Source organism: Salvelinus fontinalis, unplaced genomic scaffold, assembly GCF_029448725.1.
Source record: "Salvelinus fontinalis isolate EN_2023a unplaced genomic scaffold, ASM2944872v1 scaffold_0545, whole genome shotgun sequence".
NCBI classification, from domain to species: domain Eukaryota; kingdom Metazoa; phylum Chordata; class Actinopteri; order Salmoniformes; family Salmonidae; genus Salvelinus; species Salvelinus fontinalis.
Genome location: NW_026600754.1, coordinates 57,501 through 78,435, shown reverse-complemented (window position 1 = coordinate 78,435; position 20,935 = coordinate 57,501). Strand labels below are relative to the sequence as shown.

The 20,935-nt window shown below is 45.7% G+C and overlaps 1 protein-coding gene across 1 annotated transcript in view; it reads right to left on the bottom strand.

Moving 5' to 3' along the window:
* Window positions 1-20,935, bottom strand: part of LOC129846452 (netrin receptor UNC5A-like) — a 75,591-nt gene that overhangs the window by 28,191 nt on the left and 26,465 nt on the right. Inside the window, exon 6 of the mRNA XM_055914386.1 lies at window positions 16,272-16,452. Coding sequence (XP_055770361.1) covers window positions 16,272-16,452 — 181 coding nt within the window. The remainder of the gene's footprint in view (window positions 1-16,271; window positions 16,453-20,935) is intronic.

The window sequence follows — 20,935 nt, the reverse complement described above, 5'->3', positions numbered from 1 at the left end:
AGCCCTTAACCAACAGTGCAGTTCAAGAAGAGTTGAAGAAAATATTTACCAAATAAACTAAAGTAAAAAATACTAAAAAATAACACAATAAAATGTCTTTGTGAGAGGTTAACTTTGTTAGCCCTTTAGCTTCACGGTTGTTTTGGATTGTTTATTGTTTTTGTCGACGTCGTAAAAAGGAATATGTACGCTGACAACGCCGCTCTTTGGTCTACTTCTGTTGACGGCCGTGACAGAGTAGCAGCAGTGTACAAAACAAATGGAAAGGGGAGGGTGTCAGTGTAAATAGTCCGGTGGCCATTTGATTAGTTGTTCAGGAGTCTTATGGCTTAGGGGCAGAAGCTGTTAAGGAGCCTTTTGGTCCGAGACTTGGCGCTCCGGTACCTCTTGCCGTGCGGTGGCAGAGAAAACAGTCTATTACTTGGGTCACTGGAGTCTCTGACAATTTTATGGGCTTTCCTCTGACACTGCCTAGTATATAGGATGTGGATGGCAGGAAGCTTGGCCCCAGTGTTGTACTGGGCCGTTCACACTACCCTCTGTAGCGCCTTAGGGTCAGATGCCGAGCAGTTGCCATACCAAGTGGTGATGCAACCGGTCAGGATGCTCTCGATGCTGCAGCTATAGAACTTTTTGAGGATCTGGGGACCCATGCCAAATCTTTTCAGTCTCCTGAGGGGGAAAAGGTTTTGTCGTCCCCTCTTCACGACTATCTTGGTGTGTTTGGACCATGATAGTTTGTTGGTGATGTGGACACAAAGGAACTTGAAATACTCTACCCGCTCCACTACATCCCCGTCGATGTTAATGGGCGCCTGTTCGGCCCTCCTTTTCCTGTAGTCCACGATCAGCTCCTTTGTCTTGTTCACATTGAGGTAGAGGTTGTTGTCCTGGCACCACACTGCCAGTTCTCTGACCTCCTCCTTATAGGTTGTCTCATCGTTGTTGGTGATGAGGACTACCGCTGTTGTGTCGTCAGCAGACTTAATGATGGTGTTGGAGTAGTGTTTGTCCACGCAGTCGTGGGTGAACAGGGAGTACAGGAGGGGACTAAGTACACACCCCTGAGGGGCACCAGTGTTGAGGATCAGCGTGGCAGACATGTTGTTGCCTACCCTTACCACCTGGGGGGCGGCCCGTCAGGAACTCCAGGATTCAGTTGCAGAGGTGTTTGGTTCCAGGGTCCTTAGCTTAGTGATGAGCTTTGTGGGCACTATGGTGTTGAACGCTGAGCTGTAGTCAACAGCATTCTCACATAGGTGTTGCTTTTGTCAAGGTGGGAAAGGTCAGTGTGGAGTGCGATTAAGATTGTGTCATCTGTTAATCTGTTGGGGCGGTATGCGAATTGGAGTAGGTCTAGGGCAGGGGTGGGCAAACTTTTTGACTCGCGGGCCACAATGGGTTCTAAAATTTGACAGAGGGGCCGGGCCAGGAGCATTTGGAGGGAGTGTTTGGGCCGGATATACTAAAGCATTAAATGTAGTGTGTGCAAACCTCATAGCACAGTAAGAACACTACAACCCAATTTATTAACTGTCTTTCAAATGTGAAAAATAGCCCTTATCAGTTAATAAATTTGTCTCAAGGAATATGCAAGATATGGCATTTACATACTATTTCGCAGATACCGGGATGAGGAAATGTAAATAGATTAAAATAACATACGCACTGTGATTTATCAAGATTGCGTCTGTTTTTAATAAGTTTCAATCGAAGGTGCAAAGTTAAAGAAATCAACATTTATTGAAAAATGGAATCACTTTCAACATTCAAAACATATTATTACACAACGAAATACTCAAGCTCAATAATATCTACTTGTGTTAAACTCCGCAAAATCATGGATGGATTGTCCTGACTGCGCGCTCTACAAACTCGCCACGGACGCCCTCGCCTTCACGCGCAAACAGTACACGTGTATCGTTGCCAAGCACACAGACATAGGCTGTATTAAATATCCTACCTGCAGCTGAAAATTTAAATTTAAATTAAGAGCGATGTGCGGCGTGTTAATAAAGCTACTGTACCGCTGCTGTGCGTAAATGCCTTTTTGTTTAACTCGCTGACTATATCTTCGTCAATCAGTTCCACGCGGCGAGTCACTGTCCTGCGTGCTAAACTGATTTTTTCAAACTTGGCTTTGCTCTCCGGACACAAGAGACCTGCTGTCTCTACCATGCACTCTTTCAAAAACTCGCCTTCGGAGAAAGGCTTGCTAGCCTTTGCTAATTTGAATGCCAGCAAATAAGTTGCCTTGGTACTTGACTCTTGAATTGCAGTTTGTCGGTGAAAAAAGTTCTGTTGACTCTGTAAATTAGCTGCCAACCTCTGAGCAGTAGCCGCCCGTTCTTGTGTTGACTGCTTGCTAGCATAGTTTGCATGCTTCGTGGCAAAGTGACGGCTGATATTGTACTCTTTGAAAACCGCAACAGCTTCTTGGCATATCAGACATACAGCCGTTGATCGGACTTCAGTGAAGAAGTATTTTGTTGTCCACTCCTTATTAAACACTCGGCATTCGCTGTCCACTTTCCTTCTCTTTGGTCCGCTCATTTTCACAGAAGGGCTTAATGGTGACGTGAAACGAAGTGAAAATTAAAGTGAAATAAAGAGAAATACGCGCCACTCCAACAACGGTCAATGTGTTTTGAGTGCGCCATCTATTGGGGAAACGTGGGCATTGCAGGGAAAGGGGAAAAAAAGGAGGTTTTTACTATAATTTGGACAAGTTCGGCGGGCCGGATTAAAAAGCCTAACGGGCCGTATGTGGCCCGCGGGCCGTAGTTTGCCCATGTCTGGTCTAGGGTATCCGGGAGGATGCTGTTGTGAGCTATGACCAGCCTTTCAAAGCACTTCATGGCTACCGACGTGAGTGCTACGGGCAGTAATCATTTAGGCAGGTTACCTTTGCTTCCTTGGGCACAGGAACTATGGTGGTCAGCTTGAATCATGTAGGTATTGTTATGCTGATGAAGGAGGACCCAAAAGCGACGTAATAGAAACAGAGTCTTTATTCCAGTCTTAAACAAACAATGATGTTCCTGGATATAATCCAAAGGTAATCCAAAACAGGAAACTGAAAACCTCTTGTCAGTAGAGAGGAACGACTGGAGACGCGACCACCGACTGCAGGTCGCTTCAGGAAGGCACAGACCGTAGCTGACATAGACACCTGCTCACACGCAACATCTGACAAATGCAAAAACACAACAGGGCGGAACAAGGACACAGAGCAGCTAACCTCAAACAAGAATCCGACAAAGACAGAAGCAGAAAACAGAGGGAGAAATAGGGACTCAAATCAGAGGGCAAAATAGGGGACAGGTGTGAAAGAGTAAATAAGTTCGTTCGGAGAATGAGAACCAGCTGGGAGCAAGAACGGAACGATAGAGAGAGAGAGCGGGAGAGGGAAAAAAGGGAGGAGGAGAGAGAGGAATAGAAAGAGGGAAAGAACCTAATAAGACCAGCAGAGGGAAGCACAGGGACAAGACATGAAGATCAAAGACAAAACATGACAGGTATTACAGACTTGGTCAGGTAGAGGTTGAAAATGTCGGTGAATACACTTGCCAGTAGGTCCGCACATGCTTTGCGTACACGTTCTGGTAATCCGTCTGGCCCCGTGGCTTTGTTAAATGTTGCTTGCCTCGAAGCGAGCATTAAAGGCATTTACCTCGTATGGTAGGCTCACGTCACTGGGCAGCTCGCGTCTGGGTTTCCCTTTGAGTCTGTAAAAGTTTTCAAGCCCTGCCACATCCCACGAGCGTCAGAGCAGATGTAGTAGGATTCAATCTTAATCCTGTATTGATGCTTTGCTTGTTTGATGTTTGGTCTGAGGGCATAGCGGGACTTATCTTCACTAGGGTAGGGGGCAGCATTCGGAATTTTGGATGAAAAGCGTGCCAAAATTGACTATATATAGACTATCACATTTAACCTAATGGAGTTATATCTTACTGATTTAAGAAGCACGACAGACGTTTATCTTATTCATGTTTAAAGAGAGTTGTGTTATTGTCAAGCTACTCATTACTTTTAAGTGACCATTAGTCTTGAACCAAAGACATCAATGAGGATGCCTCTTTATCTAAATACTCTCCGCTAACACAACCATGTTGTAAAGCAATTGATCCAAAAGCAGAGGTAAGACTTCAGGCTAATTTCATTGTCCTCTACAAGGTGGACAAAAGACAGAAAGAATGACCCAAAGTTTTACGTCTAAGATGAACAGGAAAAAACTGAATTGAACTTCTTGAACTCTAAACTTCTTACTCAACTACATTTCTTACTAAACTAAACTTCCTACTTGTAACGGCGTTCCTCTCTCTCTTCATACGAAGAGGTGGAGTAGTGATCGAGCCAAGGCGCAGCAGGTTGTGAATACATAATGATTTATTAAATAAACAAAATAGACAAAGACGAAAACGAACTATACTTTAATAAACTAACAAAATAACAAAACGATGTAGACAGACCTGAACAAACGAACTTACATATACACGAAGCACGCTGACACAGGAACAGACTACATAAACGCACAAAACAAACCGAAACAATCCCGTATGGTGTAACATCGACACAGACACAGGAGACAATCACCCACAAACAAACAGTGAGAACACCCTACCTAAATATGACTCTTAATTAGAGGAGAACGCAAAACACCTGCCTCTAATTAAGAGCCATACCAGGCAACCAAAACCAACATAGAAACAGATAACATAGACTGCCCACCCAAAACACATGCCCTGACCATAAACACATACAAAAACAACATAAAACAGGTCAGGACCGTTACACTACTAAACTAAACTTCTTACTCAACTAAACTTCTTACTAAACTAAACTTCTTACTAAACTAAACTTCATACTAAACTAAACTTCTTACTAAACTAAACTTCATACTAAACTAAACTTCTTACTAAACTAAACTTCTTATTAAACTAAACTTCCTACTAAACTAAACTTCTTACTAAACTAAACTTCATACTAAACTAAACTTCTTACTAAACTAAACTTCTTATTAAACTAAACTTCCTACTAAACTAAACTTCATACTAAACTAAACTTCTTACTAAACTCAACTTCTTATTAAACTAAACTTCCTACTAATTAATAAACTAAACTTCGTACTAAACGTCTTACTGAACTAAACTTCTTACTTAATGTAACAGGTCCTGACCTGTTTTATGTTGTTTTTGTATGTGTTTATGGTCAGGGCGTGTGTTTTGGGTGGGCAGTCTATGTTTTCTGTTTCTATGTTGGTTTTGGGTTGCCTGATATGGCTCTTAATTAGAGGCAGGTGGTTTGCGTTTTCCTCTAATTAAGAGTCATATTTAGGTAGGGTGTTCTCACTGTTTGTTTGTGGGTGATTGTCTTCCGTATCTGTGTTATGTCTTGCACCATATGGGACTGTTCGGTTGTTCGTTTCGATGTAGTCTGTTCCTGTCCGTGAGTTTTACGTTTTAGTTAAGTAAGTTCATGTTCAGGTTTTTTCGTCTACGTCGTTTTCTTGTTTTTTGTAATTTTGAAAGTGTTTTGTTTTTCGTGTTGCCATCGTCGTGTTTAAATAAAAGATGGCTTATTTCCCGAATGCTGCATTTTGGTCTGATGATCCTTCTCTCCTCTCCTCGTCCGAGGAAGAGGAGAACGACAGCCCTTACAGAATCACCCACCAAACTAGGACCAAGCGGCAAGGGAGTGCTCAACAGAGCAACAAGGACTCCTGGACTTGGGAGGAGATCCTGGACGGTAGAGGACCCTGGGCTCAGCCAGGGGAATATCGCCGTCCCAAGGAGGAGTTGGAAGCAGCGAAGGCTGAGAGGCGCTGGTATGAGGAGGCAGCGCGGCGACGCGGTTGGGAGCCCGTGAGTCAGACCCAAAAATTTCTTGGGGGGGGGGGCACACGAGGAGTGTGGCAAAGCCGGGTAGGATACCCGAGCCAACTCCCCGTGCTTACCGTGGAGGTAGAAGGCGTCGTACTGGTAAGACACCGTGTTATGCGGTAAAGCGCACGGTGTCCCCAGTACGCGTGCTTAGCCCAGTGCGGGCTATTCCACCTTGCCGCACTGGGAGGGCTAAGTTGGGCATCGAGCTGGATGTCATGAAGCCGGCCCAACGTATCTGGCCTCCAGTACGTCTCCTCGGGCCGGCGTACATGGCACCAGCCTTACAGGTGGTGTCCCCGGTTCGCCTGCATAGCCCAGTGCGGGCTATTCCACCTCGCCGCACTGGCAGGGCTACGGGGACCATTCAACCTGGTAGGGTTGGGGAGGCTCGGTGCTCAAGAGCACGTGTCCTCCTTCACGGTCCGGTAGACCCGGTGCCACCTCCATGTACCAGTCCTCCGGTGGCAGCCCCCCGTACCAGGCTGTCTCTCCGGGTTCTCTCTCCAGCTGTTTCCTCCTCTCCAGCGCAGCCAGTGCCTAGACCACGCACCAGGCTGTCTCTCCTTCTCCTCCCTACAGAGCCGTCCTGCCATGACCAGCCAGAGCCGTCCTGCCATGACCAGCCAGAGCCGTCCTGCCATGACCAGCCAGAGCCGTCCTGCCATGACCTGCCAGAGCCGTCCTGCCATGACCTGCCAGAGCCGTCCTGCCATGACCTGCCAGAGCCGTCCTGCCATGACCTGCCAGAGCCGTCCGGCCAGGGCCTGCCAGAGCCGTCCGGCCAGGGCCTGCCAGAGCCGTCCGGCCAGGGCCTGCCAGAGCCGTCCGGCCAGGGCCTGCCAGAGCCGTCCGGCCAGGGCCTGCCAGAGCCGTCCGGCCAGGGCCTGCCAGAGCCGTCCGGCCAGGGCCTGCCAGAGCCGTCCGGCCAGGGCCTGCCAGAGCCGTCCGGCCAGGGCCTGCCAGAGCCGTCCGGCCAGGACCTGCCAGAGCCGTCCGGCCAGGACCTGCCAGAGCCGTCCGGCCAGGACCTGCCAGAGCCGTCCAGCCAGGACCTGCCAGAGTCTCTCAGCCAGGACCTGCCAGAGTCTCTCAGCCAGGACCTGCCAGAGTCTCTCAGCCAGGACCTGCCAGAGTCTCTCAGCCAGGACCTGCCAGAGTCTCTCAGCCAGGACCTGCCAGAGTCCCTCAGCCAGGATCTGCCAGAGTATCTCAGCCGGGACCTGCCCCTTATCCCGGTGCTGGTCCTTATCCCGGTGCTGGTCCTTATCCCGGTGCTGCCCCTTGTCCCGGTGCTGCCCCTTGTCCCGGTGCTGCCCCTTGTCCCGGTGCTGCCCCTTGTCCCGGTGCTGCCCCTTGTCCCGGTGCTGCCCCTTGTCCCGGTGCTGCCCCTTGTCCCGGTGCTGCCCCTTGTCCCGGTGCTGCCCCTTCTCCCGGTGCTGGCCGTTCATTTAGGGGATGTTCGTTTTAGGGTGGTCATTGGGAGGGGAAGACAGAAGCGGGGAGTGACTATGGTGGTGTGGGGACAGCGTCCAGAGCCGGAGCCACCACCGTGGTCAACTGCCCACCCAGACCCTCCCCTGGACTTTGTGCTGGTGCGCCCGGCGTTCGCACCTTGAGGGGGGGGTTCTGTAACGGTCCTGACCTGTTTTATGTTGTTTTTGTATGTGTTTATGGTCAGGGCGTGTGTTTTGGGTGGGCAGTCTATGTTTTCTGTTTCTATGTTGGTTTTGGGTTGCCTGGTATGGCTCTTAATTAGAGGCAGGTGGTTTGCATTTTCCTCTAATTAAGAGTCATATTTAGGTAGGGTGTTCTCACTGTTTGTTTGTGGGTGATTGTCTTCCGTATCTGTGTTATGTCTTGCACCATACGGGACTGTTCGGTTGTTCGTTTCGATGTAGTCTGTTCCTGTCCGTGAGTTTTACGTTTTAGTTAAGTAAGTTCATGTTCAGGTTTTTTCGTCTACGTCGTTTTCTTGTTTTTTGTAATTTTGAAAGGGTTTTGTTTTTCGTGTTGCCATCGTCGTGTTTAAATAAAAGATGGCTTATTTCCCGAATGCTGCATTTTGGTCTGATGATCCTTCTCTCCTCTCCTCGTCCGAGGAAGAGGAGAACGACAGCCCTTACACTTAACTAAACTTCTTACTCAACTAAACTTCTTACTAAACTAAACTTCCTACTAAACTAAACTTCTTAAAACACTAAACTTCTTACTAAACTTCGTACTAAACTAAACTTCTTACTAAACTTCTTACTCAACTAAACTTCTTACTAAACTAAACTTCTTACTAAACTAAACTTCTTACTAAACTAAACTTCTTACTAAACTAAACTTCTTACTAAACTAAACTTCTTAAAACACTAAACTTCTTACTAAACTTCTTACTCAACTAAACTTCTTACTAACTAAACTTCTTACTAACTAAACTTCTTACTAAACGTCATACTAAACTAAACTTCTTACTAAACTAAACTTCTTACTAAACTAAACTTCTTACTAAACTAAACTTCTTACTAAACTAAACTTCTTACTAAACTTCTTACTAAACTAAACTTCTTACTAAACTAAACTTCTTACTAAACTAAACTTCTTACTAAACTTCTTACTAAGCTTCACTTCTTATACATCTTTTCGAACTAATTCTAAATAACACATTGAAAATGCCAAGCCACATATAAGGACTGAGCAGTGTGCGTAGTGTAAAGTATGTTTGGTCTCTTTTTCTTGGCATAACAGCTACTGATTCCATGTGGTTCATGGAATGTAGGCTACATCACCATGTCATTTACCATCACCTTTAACACTCGAAAGACATGAAATACATGGCCGTTCTTAATCTGCTCTGCCTGACGCCATCTCTGCTATCGCCCCCAAAAAAATTAGTCCTGGACTGAATTCATCTCGACAAATTTCAAACTATACATTGTAATGGCTAGTATCAACTAGTGTCCCGTAGTGTGTGCCTGGGTCAAATCAAACCAAATCTAATTGTATTTGTCATATGCTTCATAAACAACAGGTGTAGACTAACAGTGAAATGCTTGGTAAACAACAGGTTTAACTAACAGTGAAATGCTTGGTGAACAACAGGTGTTGACTAACAGTGAAACGCTGACTGACGGTCGTTCCCAGCAATACAGAGAGAAAGAAATTTGAGAAATTTGAGAAATAATAATATTATAATAATAATTATAAATATAACAATAATAAATACACAACGAGTAACCTGACTATATACACAGAGTACCAGTACTGAGTCATATAGTACCAGTACTGAGTCAATGAGTAACCTGACTATATACACAGAGTACCGGTACTGCGTCAATGAGTAACCTGACTATATACACCGAGTACCAGTACTGAGTAAATGAGTAACCTGACTATATACACAGAGTACCAGTACTGAGTCAATGAGTAACCTGACTATATACACAGAGTACCAGTACTGAGTCAATGAGTAACCTGACTTTATACACAGAGTAACAGTACTGAGTCAATGAGTAACCTGACTTGGTCAGTGCAGATAGTCTTGGTAGCTATTTAACTAACTATTGAACTAACTATTGAACTAACTATTTAACTCTTATGGATTGTGGGGTAGAAGTTGTTCAGGGTCCTGTTGGTTCCAGACCGTTTTCCGTGCGGTAGCAGAGAGAACAGTCTATAACTTGGGTGGCTGGAGTCTTTGATAATGTTTAGGGCCTTCCTCTGACACCGCCTGGTATAGAGGTCCTGGATGGCACGGAGCTCGGTCCCAGTGATGTACTGGGCTGTCCCCACCACCCTCTGGTATAGATGTCCTGGATGGCAGGGAGCTCGGTCCCAGTGATGTACTGGGCTGTCCTCACCACCCTCTGGTATAGAGGTCCTGGATGACAGGGAGCTCGGCTCCAGGGATGTACTGGGCTGTCCTCACCACCCTCTGGTATAGAGGTCCTGGATGGCAGGGAGCTCGGCCTCAGTGATGTACTGGGCTGTCCTCACCACCCTCTGGTATAGAGGTCCTGGATGGCAGGGAGCTCGGCCCCAGTGATGTACTGGGCTGTCCTCACCACCCTCTTGTATAGAGGTCCTGGATGGCAGGGAGCTCGGTCCCAGTGATGTACTGGGCTGTCCGCACCACCCTCTGATATAGAGGTCCTGGATGGCAGGGAGCTCGGCCCCAGTGATGTACTGGGCTGTCCTCACCACCCTCTGGTATAGAGGTCCTGGATGGCAGGGAGCTCGGTCCCAGTGATGTACTGGGCTGTCCACACCACCACCTGGTATAGAGGTCCTGGATGGCAGGGAGCTCGGCCCCAGTGATGTACTGGGCTGTCCACACCACCCTCTGGTATAGAGGTCCTGGATGGCAGGGAGCTCGGTCCCAGTGATGTACTGGGCTGTCCGCACCACCCTCTGATATAGAGGTCCTGGATGACAGGGAGCTCGGCTCCAGGGATGTACTGGGCTGTCCTCACCACCCTCTGGTATAGAGGTCCTGGATGGCAGGGAGCTCGGCCTCAGTGATGTACTGGGCTGTCCTCACCACCCTCTGATATAGAGGTCCTGGATGGCAGGGAGCTCGGCCTCAGTGATGTACTGGGCTGTCCGTATCACCCTCTGGTATAGAGGTCCTGGATGGCACGGAGCTCGGCCCCAGTGATGTACTGGGCTGTCCCCACCACCCTCTGGTATAGAGGTCCTGGATGGCAGGGAGCTCGGCCTCAGTGATGTACTGGGCTGTCCGCACCACCCTCTGTAGCGCCTTGCGGTCGGAGTCCGAGCACCGTGCCATACCAAGCGATGCTGCCTCCAGTCAAGACGCTCTCAACTTTTTTGAGGATCTGAGGGATCCAGCCTCCTGAGGGGGGAAAGTCGTTGTTGTGTTGGTGTGTGTGTGTGTGGACAATGACAGATCCTTAATGGCGTGGACACCGAGTAACGTGAAACTCTCGACCCTATCCACTACAGCCCCATTGATGTGAATGGGAGGGGGGGGGGGGGGGGGGGGGCGTGCTCGGACATCCGTTTCCTGTAGTCCACGATCAGCAACATTTGTCTTGCTGACGTTGAGGGAGAGGTTGTTGTCTTGGCAACACACTGTGTGTGTGTGTTGGTGTGTATGTTCGCGCACGTCTCTGTGTGTTGTCCTGCTCCTGCGTGCTCGTGCTCGCCGTCAGACTTCAATACTGGCACATCATGGGTAGAATTGGATCATGAAAGTTGATTGGATGGAATCAAGTCTTCAGAATTCTAATCAACTTTCTATATTTACTCTCCTGTTCCCAAATGGTGCCCTATTCTTTATATAGTGCACTATGTTTGACCAGAGCCCTATAAGCCCTATAAGCCCCCGTCAAAAGTAGTGTACACTATGTAATAGGGTGCCACTGGGGACGTGGCATCCTTCTCTTTTCTTCTTAAATTAACTGATTTGTTGACTCGGAAGCCTTTGGACTAGTACTCCCTCTGAAATTGGCCTGCTTCTCTGCTCTATCTCCCCCCTGCAACCTCTCTCCCCCGTCTCTCTCTCTCTCTCTCTCTCTCTCTCTCTCTCTCTCTCTCTCTCTCTCTCTCTCTCTCTCGCTCTCTCTCTCGCTCTCTCTCTCTCTCTCTCTCTCTCTCTCTCTCTCCCTCTCTCTCTCTCTCCCTCTCTCTCTCTCTCTCTCCCTCTCTCTCCCTCTCTCTCCCTCGCTGCTCGCTGCTCATCTTCTCCCAACTGGGCCTCCGTGGCTGAATCATTTCCTTGTCCTCTCTCTGCAATTGATTGCCCACCACGGCGTGATAAATTGCCAAGACACTCTGCCACTGATTACCTCTAAGCACAGAGTGGCTGCACCACGTCAGACTGCCTGCCCCCTCGTTATCACGTAACCAACCCGGCTACCCTCCCTCCGTACCACCATCCCTCCCTATCACCTTCCCTACTGCCCACCACCCCGCCAAGGAAAATACAGAGGCTGTCTACCAAATGGTGTACTATTCCATATATAGGGCTCAGGTCAAAAGTAGTGCACTATGTAAGGAATAGGGTGTAATTTTTGGAGGATACCATACTATTATAACTCACTACACACTACACCTAGAGTTCAGTCTGAGCCCTGGCCTCTGAGAACTCAAAGTACGTAAATGGACATATTTTTAATGTGAAGTTCGTGTAGACTATTTTAGAGGTTGTGGTAATGACAGTGATTAACGTGACAATCGAAGAACATTTGTGTTTGTTTTTTTTGTATGATTTGAATAAAGAACTATATTACACAAACGAGCGACCTGCAATTTATGCTCCATTTCTCTGGGTCGCAGGGCTTTAAGTGCGAGGCTTCATTGATTGACGTTATTAAAAAGCAAGCAAAAGAAAGCAAATGGGTCTCGGGGCGCTCTATTCAATTTAACTCTTCCATTATTAATCGGGTAAAACAAAAAAAAAGGGAAATTCAAAGACTAATCCTTTCAATCATCTCTCAACAACATGACTAAAAATCAAGAATCATTTTAGGAGTCCGCAGTTTTTTCACTTTTTCAAACGCTGGAGGCTGAGAGGACAACAGAGAGGAGAATAATGACATTTAATGGAATTAAACTAGGCTCATTACAAACTATTCATGGTTGGAATTATAGACTAGTTGTTACTATATCATCTGTCTGTGTAGACTAGTTGTTACTATATCAGCTGTCTGTGTCTGTGTAGACTAGTTGTTACTATATCAGCTGTCTGTATAGACTAGTTGTTACTATATCAGCTGTCTGTGTAGACAAGTTGTTACTATATCAGCTGTCTGTGTCTGTATAGACTAGTTGTTACTATATCAGCTGTCTGTATAGACTAGTTGTTACTATATCAGCTGTCTGTGTAGACTAGTTGTTACTATATCAGCTGTCTGTATAGACTAGTTGTTACTATATCAGCTGTCTGTATAGACAAGTTGTTACTATATCAGCTGTCTGTGTCTGTATATACTAGTTGTTACTATATCAGCTGGCTGTGTAGACTAGTTGTTACTATATCAGCTGTCTGTATAGACTATTTGTTACTATATCAGCTGTCTGTATAGACTAGTTGTTACTATATCAGCTGTCTGTGTAGACTAGTTGTTACTATATCAGCTGTCTGTATAGACTAGTTGTTACTATATCAGCTGTCTGTGTAGACTAGTTGTTACTATATCAGCTGTCTGTATAGACTAGTTGTTACTATATCAGCTGTCTGTATAGACTAGTTGTTACTATATCAGCTGTCTGTATAGACTAGTTGTTACTATATCAGCTGTCTGTGTCTGTATAGACTAGTTGTTACTATATCAGCTGTCTGTGTCTGTATAGACTAGTTGTTACTATATCAGCTGTCTGTATAGACTAGTTGTTACTATATCAGCTGTCTGTGTCTGTATAGACTAGTTGTTACTATATCAGCTGGCTGTGTAGACTAGTTGTTACTATATCAGCTGTCTGTATAGACTAGTTGTTACTATATCAGCTGTCTGTATAGACTAGTTGTTACTATATCAGCTGTCTGTGTAGACTAGTTGTTACTATATCAGCTGTCTGTATAGACTAGTTGTTACTATATCAGCTGTCTGTGTAGACTAGTTGTTACTATATCAGCTGTCTGTATAGACTAGTTGTTACTATATCAGCTGTCTGTATAGACTAGTTGTTACTATATCAGCTGTCTGTATAGACTAGTTGTTACTATATCAGCTGTCTGTGTCTGTATAGCCTAGTTGTTACTATATCAGCTGTCTGTGTCTGTATAGACTAGTTGTTACTATATCAGCTGTCTGTATAGACTAGTTGTTACTATATCAGCTGTCTGTATAGACTAGTTGTTACTATATCAGCTGTCTGTGTCTGTGTAGACTAGTTGTTACTATATCAGCTGTCTGTATAGACTAGTTGTTACTATATCAGCTGTCTGTATAGACTAGTTGTTACTATATCAGCAGTAAAGACTAGTTGTTACTATATCAGCTGTCTGTATAGACTAGTTGTTACTATATCAGCTGTCTGTGTCTGTATATACTAGTTGTTACTATATCAGCTGTCTGTGTCTGTGTAGACTAGTTGTTACTATATCAGCTGTCTGTATAGACTAGTTGTTACTATATCAGCTGTCTGTGTAGACTAGTTGTTACTATATCAGCTGTCTGTATAGACTAGTTGTTACTATATCAGCTGTCTGTATAGACTAGTTGTTACTATATCAGCAGTAAAGACTAGTTGTTACTATATCAGCTGTCTGTGTAGACTAGTTGTTACTATATCAGCTGTCTGTATAGACTAGTTGTTACTATATCAGCTGTCTGTATAGACTAGTTGTTACTATATCAGCTGTCTGTGTAGACTAGTTGTTACTATATCAGCTGTCTGTATTGACTAGTTGTTACTATATCAGCTGTCTGTGTAGACTAGTTGTTACTATATCAGCTGTCTGTATTGACTAGTTGTTACTATATCAGCTGTCTGTGTAGACTAGTTGTTACTATATCAGCTGTCTGTGTAGACTAGTTGTTACTATATCAGCTGTCTGTATAGACTAGTTGTTACTATATAAGCTGTCTGTGTCTGTGTAGACTAGTTGTTACTATATCAGCTGGCTATGTAGACTAGTTGTTACTATATCAGCTGTCTGTGTCTGTGTAGACTAGTTGTTACTATATCAGCTGTCTGTATAGACTAGTTGTTACTATATCAGCTGTCTGTGTAGACTAGTTGTTACTATATCAGCTGTCTGTGTCTGTGTAGACTAGTTGTTACTATATCAGCTGTCTGTATAGACTAGTTGTTACTATATCAGCTGTCTGTGTCTGTATAGACTAGTTGTTACTATATCAGCTGTCTGTATAGACTAGTTGTTACTATATCAGCTGTCTGTGTAGACTAGTTGTTACTATATCATCTGTCTGTGTAGACTAGTTGTTACTATATCAGCTGTCTGTGTCTGTGTAGACTAGTTGTTACTATATCAGCTGTCTGTGTCTGTATAGACTAGTTGTTACTATATCAGCTGTCTGTATAGACTAGTTGTTACTATATCAGCTGTCTGTGTAGACTAGTTGTTACTATATCAGCTGGCTGTGTCTGTATAGACTAGTTGTTACTATATCAGCTGTCTGTATAGACTAGTTGTTACTATATCAGCTGTCTGTGTCTGTATATACTAGTTGTTACTATATCAGCTGTCTGTGTAGACTAGTTGTTACTATATCAGCTGTCTGTATATACTAGTTGTTACTATATCAGCTGTCTGTGTAGACTAGTTGTTACTATATCAGCTGTCTGTATAGACTAGTTGTTACTATATCAGCTGTCTGTGTCTGTGTAGACTAGTTGTTACTATATCAGCTGTCTGTGTCTGTATAGACTAGTTGTTACTATATAGATACTGGAAGATTTGAGGTGGTTTCTGTATCTGTTTGGTTATCCGCTGGCAGAGGGAATTACTGGAGCTATCTAGCATCATATAAACCACAGAGTCAGTTTGTGGGCGCTTCGAGGTGTTGCAACATGCAAACAAAACAGTGTGTGTGTGTGTGTGTGTTTGTGTGAACTACGTATGCGTGGGCGTGTGTGTGTGTGATTGAAAAGTTCATACGGGCCCTGCCACTCAGTCACAACATAATCAAAACTCTCAGCAGAACTCTTGTTACTTTGGATTGCTTTGAAGCTCCCAATCGTATGTGGCCCAAACCTTTGGACAAAGCATTGACCCCTGTCTGCCCTAGTGTATATATGTGTGTGTGTGTGTGGGTGTGGGTGTGGGTGTGGGTGTGGGTGTGTGTGTGTGTGTGTGGGAGGGTGGGTGGGTGGGTGTGTGTATAAACATTTATGTGTGTGTGTGTGTGTACATTTATGTGTGTGTGTGTGTGTGTGTGTGTGTGTGTGTGTGTGTGTGTGTGTGTGTGTGTGTGTGTGTGTGTGTGTGTGTGTGTGTGTGTGTGTGTGTGTGTAAACATTTATGTGTGTGTGTGTGTGTACATTTATGTGTGTGTGTGTGTGTGCACATTTATGTGTGTGTGTGTGTGTGTGTGTGTGAGTGTGTGTGTGTGTGTGTGTGTGTGTGTGTGTGTACATTTATGTGTGTGTGTGTGTGTGTACATTTATGTGTGTGTGTGTGTGTGTGTACATTTATGTGTGTGTGTGTGTGTGTGTGTGTGTGTGTGTATGTGTGTGTGTGTGTGTGTACATTTATGTGTGTGTGTACACCTATGTGTGTGTGTACACTTATGTGTGTGTGTATCTCTGTGTGTACATATACGTGTGTGTGTGTATCTCTGTGTGTACATATACGTGTGTGTGTGTGTATCTCTGTGTGTACATATACGTGTGCGTGTGTGTATCTCTGTGTGTACATATACGTGTGTGTGTACATTTATGTGTGTGTGTATCTCTGTGTGTACATACCGTAGACCAGAACGGTGGCGGGGGAGCTCTTGCGTCGAGCCACAATGTTCTTGGCCACGCAGGTGTAGTTGGCCGTGTCCGCCAGCCTGGCCTGTTTGATGATCAGATTACGGTCCGCAGTCACCAAGAAATTGGGGTCGCTTACCGGGTCGATCACATGCTCGTTCCTCTGCCACTCCACCTGAAAATAACAGACCTGGAAGCTTCAAACAAACGGTGTGTTCATGTTCACAACCTGGGACAGACAGAGGGATGCCCCTGTCCACATCCTCGGCCCTGAGGATGATGGGTCCACTCGGGAGATTACATTACAACACACCCAGACAAGGGGGAAGGTATTCAGTAAATCATTTCAGAGCTGTAGATAAACATTGTGGATTCCACATGTGTCTCTGTCTGAAAGGTTATGTCCAGTCTAATCCCTCAGAGAGTAGCTGTGTCTCTGTCTGAAAGGTTATGTCCAGTCTAATCCCTCAGAGAGTAGCTGTGTCTCTGTCTGAAAGGTTATGTCCAGTCTAATCCCTCAGAGAGTAGCTGTGTCTCTGTCCAGTCTAATCCCTATGAGAGTAGCTGTGTCTCTGCCTGAAAGGTTATGTCCAGTCTAATCCCTGTGAGAGTAGCTGTGTCTCTGTCTGAAAGGTTATGTCCAGTCTAATCCCTCAGAGAGTAGCTGTGTCTCTGCCTGAAAGGTTATGTCCAGTCTAATCCCTGTGAGAGTAGCTGTGTCTCTGTCTGAAAGGTTATGTCCAGTCTAATCCCTCAGAGAGTAGCTGTGTCTCTGTCTGAAAGGTTATGTCCAGTCTAATCCCTGTGAGAGAAACTGTGTCTCTGTCTGAAAGGTTATGTCCAGTCTAATCCCCGTGAGAGTAGCTGTGTCTCTGCCTGAAAGGTTATGTCCAGTCTAATCCCTCAGAGAGTAGCTGTGTCTCTGCCTGAAAGGTTATGTCCAGTCTAATCCCTCAGAGAGTAGCTGTGTCTCTGTCTGAAAGGTTATGTCCAGTCTAATCCCTGTGAGAGTATCTGTGTCTCTGTCCAGTCTAATCCCTGTGAGAGTAGCTGTGTCTCTGTCCAGTCTAATCCCTCAGAGAGTAGCTGTGTCTCTGTCTGAAAGGTCATGTCCAGTCTAATCCCTGTGAGAGTAGATGTGTCTCTGTCCAGTCTAATCCCTCAGAGAGTAGCTGTTTCTCTGTCCAGTCTAATCCCTCAGAGAGTAGATGTGTCTCTGTCCAGTCTAATCCCTCAGAGAGTAGCTGTTTCTCTGTCCAGTCTAATCCCTCAGAGAGTAGCTGTGTCTCTGTCTGAAAGGTTATGTACAGTCTAATCCCTGTGAGAGTAGCTGTGTCTCTGTCCAGTCTAATCCCTCAGAGAGTAGCTGTGTCTCTGTCTGAAAGGTTATGTCCAGTCTAATCCCTCAGATAGTAGCTGTGTCTCTGTCTGAAAGGTTATGTCAAGTCTAATCCCTCAGAGAGTAGCTGTGTCTCTGCCTGAAAGGTTATGTCCAGTCTAATCCCTGAGAGTAGCTGTGTCTCTGTCTGAAAGGTTATGTCCAGTCTAATCCCTCAGAGAGTAGCTGTGTCTCTGTCCAGTCTAATCCCTCAGAGAGTAGCTGTGTCTCTGTCTGAAAGGTTATGTCCAGTCTAATCCCTGTGAGAGTAGCTGTGTCTCTGCCTGTAAGGTTATGTCCAGTCTAATCCCTCAGAGAGTAGCTGTGTCTCTGTCCAGTCTAATCCCCGTGAGAGTAGCTGTGTCTCTGTCTGAAAGGTTATGTCCAGTCTAATCCCTGTGAGATTAGCTGTGTCTCTGCCTGAAAGGTTATGCCCAGTCTAATCCCTGTGAGAGTAGCTGTGTCTCTGTCTGAAAGGTTATGTCTAGTCTAATCCCTGTGAGAGTAGCTGTGTCTCTGTCTGAAAGGTTATGTCCAGTCTAATCCCTCAGAGAGTAGCTGTGTCTCTGTCTGTAAGGTTTTGTCCAGTCTAATCCCTGTGAGAGTAGATGTGTCTCTGTCTGAAAGGTTATGTCCAGTCTAATCCCCGTGAGAGTAGCTGTGTCTCTGCCTGAAAGGTTATGTCCAGTATAATCCCTCAGAGAGTAGCTGTGTCTCTGCCTGAAAGGTTATGTCCAGTCTAATCCCTCAGAGAGTAGCTGTGTCTCTGTCTGAAAGGTTATGTCCAGTCTAATCCCTGTGAGAGTAGCTGTGTCTCTGTCCAGTCTAATCCCTGTGAGAGTAGCTGTGTCTCTGTCCAGTCTAATCCCTCAGAGAGTAGCTGTGTCTCTGTCTGAAAGGTCATGTCCAGTCTAATCCCTGTGAGAGTAGATGTGTCTCTGTCCAGTCTAATCCCTCAGAGAGTAGCTGTTTCTCTGTCCAGTCTAATCCCTCAGAGAGTAGATGTGTCTCTGTCCAGTCTAATCCCTCAGAGAGTAGCTGTTTCTCTGTCCAGTCTAATCCCTCAGAGAGTAGCTGTGTCTCTGTCTGAAAGGTTATGTACAGTCTAATCCCTGTGAGAGTAGCTGTGTCTCTGTCCAGTCTAATCCCTCAGAGAGTAGCTGTGTCTCTGTCTGAAAGGTTATGTCCAGTCTAATCCCTCAGATAGTAGCTGTGTCTCTGTCTGAAAGGTTATGTCAAGTCTAATCCCTCAGAGAGTAGCTGTGTCTCTGCCTGAAAGGTTATGTCCAGTCTAATCCCTCAGAGAGTAGCTGTGTCTCTGTCTGAAAGGTTATGTCCAGTCTAATCCCTGTGAGAGTAGCTGTGTCTCTGCCTGTAAGGTTATGTCCAGTCTAATCCCTCAGAGAGTAGCTGTGTCTCTGTCCAGTCTAATCGCCGTGAGAGTAGCTGTGTCTCTGTCTGAAAGGTTATGTCCAGTCTAATCCCTGTGAGATTAGCTGTGTCTCTGCCTGAAAGGTTATGCCCAGTCTAATCCCTGTGAGAGTAGCTGTGTCTCTGTCTGAAAGGTTATGTCTAGTCTAATCCCTGTGAGAGTAGCTGTGTCTCTGTCTGAAAGGTTATGTCCAGTCTAATCCCTCAGAGAGTAGCTGTGTCTCTGTCTGTAAGGTTATGTCCAGTCTAATCCCTGTGAGAGTAGATGTGTCTCTGTCTGAAAGGTTATGTCCAGTCTAATCCCTCAGAGAGTAGCTGTGTCTCTGTCCAGTCTAATCCCTGTGAGAGTAGTTGTGTCTCTGTCTGAAAGGTTATGTCCAGTCTAATCCCTGTGAGAGTAGCTGTGTCTCTGTCCAGTCTAATCCCTCAGAGAGTAGCTGTGTCTCTGCCTGAAAGGTTATGTCCAGTCTAATCCCTCAGAGAGTAGCTGTGTCTCTGCCTGAAAGGTTATGTCCAGTCTAATCCCTCAGAGAGTAGCTGTGTCTCTGCCTGAAAGGTTATGTCTAGTCTAATCCCTGTGAGAGTAGCTGTGTCTCTGCCTGAAAGGTTATGTCCAGTCTAATCCCTCAGAGAGTTGCTGTGTCTCTGTCCAGTCTAATCCCTCAGAGAGTAGCTGTGTCTCTGCCTGAAAGGTTATGTCCAGTCTAATCCCTGTGAGATTAGCTGTGTCTCTGCCTGAAAGGTTATGTCCAGTCTAATCCCTGTGAGAGTAGCTGTGTCTCTGTCTGAAAGGTTATGTCCAGTCTAATCCCTGTGAGAGTAGATGTGTCTCTGCCTGAAAGGTTATGTCCAGTCTAATCCCTGTGAGAGTAGCTGTGTCTCTGTCTGAAAGGTTATGTCCAGTCTAATCCCTCAGAGAGTAGCTGTGTCTCTGCCTGAAAGGTTATGTCCAGTCTAATCCCTCAGAGAGTAGCTGTGTCTCTGTCTGAAAGGTTATGTCCAGTCTAATCCCTCAGAGAGTAGCTGTGTCTCTGCCTGTAAGGTTATGTCCAGTCTAATCCCTCAGAGAGTAGCTGTGTCTCTGTCTGAAAGGTTATGTCCAGTCTAATCCCTCAGAGAGTAGCTGTGTCTCTGCCTGTAAGGTTATGTCCAGTCTAATCCCTCAGAGAGTAGCTGTAACTCTGTCCAGTCTAATCCCCGTGAGAGTAGCTGTGTCTCTGTCTGAAAGATTATGTCCAGTCTAATCCCTGTGAGATTAGCTGTGTCTCTGCCTGAAAGGTTATGTCCAGTCTAATCCCTGTGAGAGTAGCTGTGTCTCTGTCTGAAAGGTTATGTCCAGTCTAATCCCTGTGAGAGTAGATGTGTCTCTGCCTGAAAGGTTATGTCCAGTCTAATCCCTGTGAGAGTAGCTGTGTCTCTGTCTGAAAGGTTATGTCCAGTCTAATCCCTCAGAGAGTAGCTGTTTCTCTGTCCAGTCTAATCCCTGTGAGAGTAGTTGTGTCTCTGTCTGAAAGGTTATGTCCAGTCTAATCCCTGTGAGAGTAGCTGTGTCTCTGTCCAGTCTAATCCCTCAGAGAGTAGCTGTTTCTCTGCCTGAAAGGTTATGTCCAGTCTAATCCCTCAGAGAGTAGCTGTGTCTCTGCCTGAAAGGTTATGTCCAGTCTAATCCCTGTGAGAGTAGCTGTTTCCCTAAATTGTCCCACGGACAGTGGTCCCTAAATTGTCTCACAGACAGTGGTCCCTAAGTTGTCCCACAGACAGTGGTCCCTAAGTTGTCCCACAGACAGTGGTCCCTAAATTGTCTCACAGACAGTGGTGCCTAAGTTGTCTCACAGACAGTGGTCCCTAA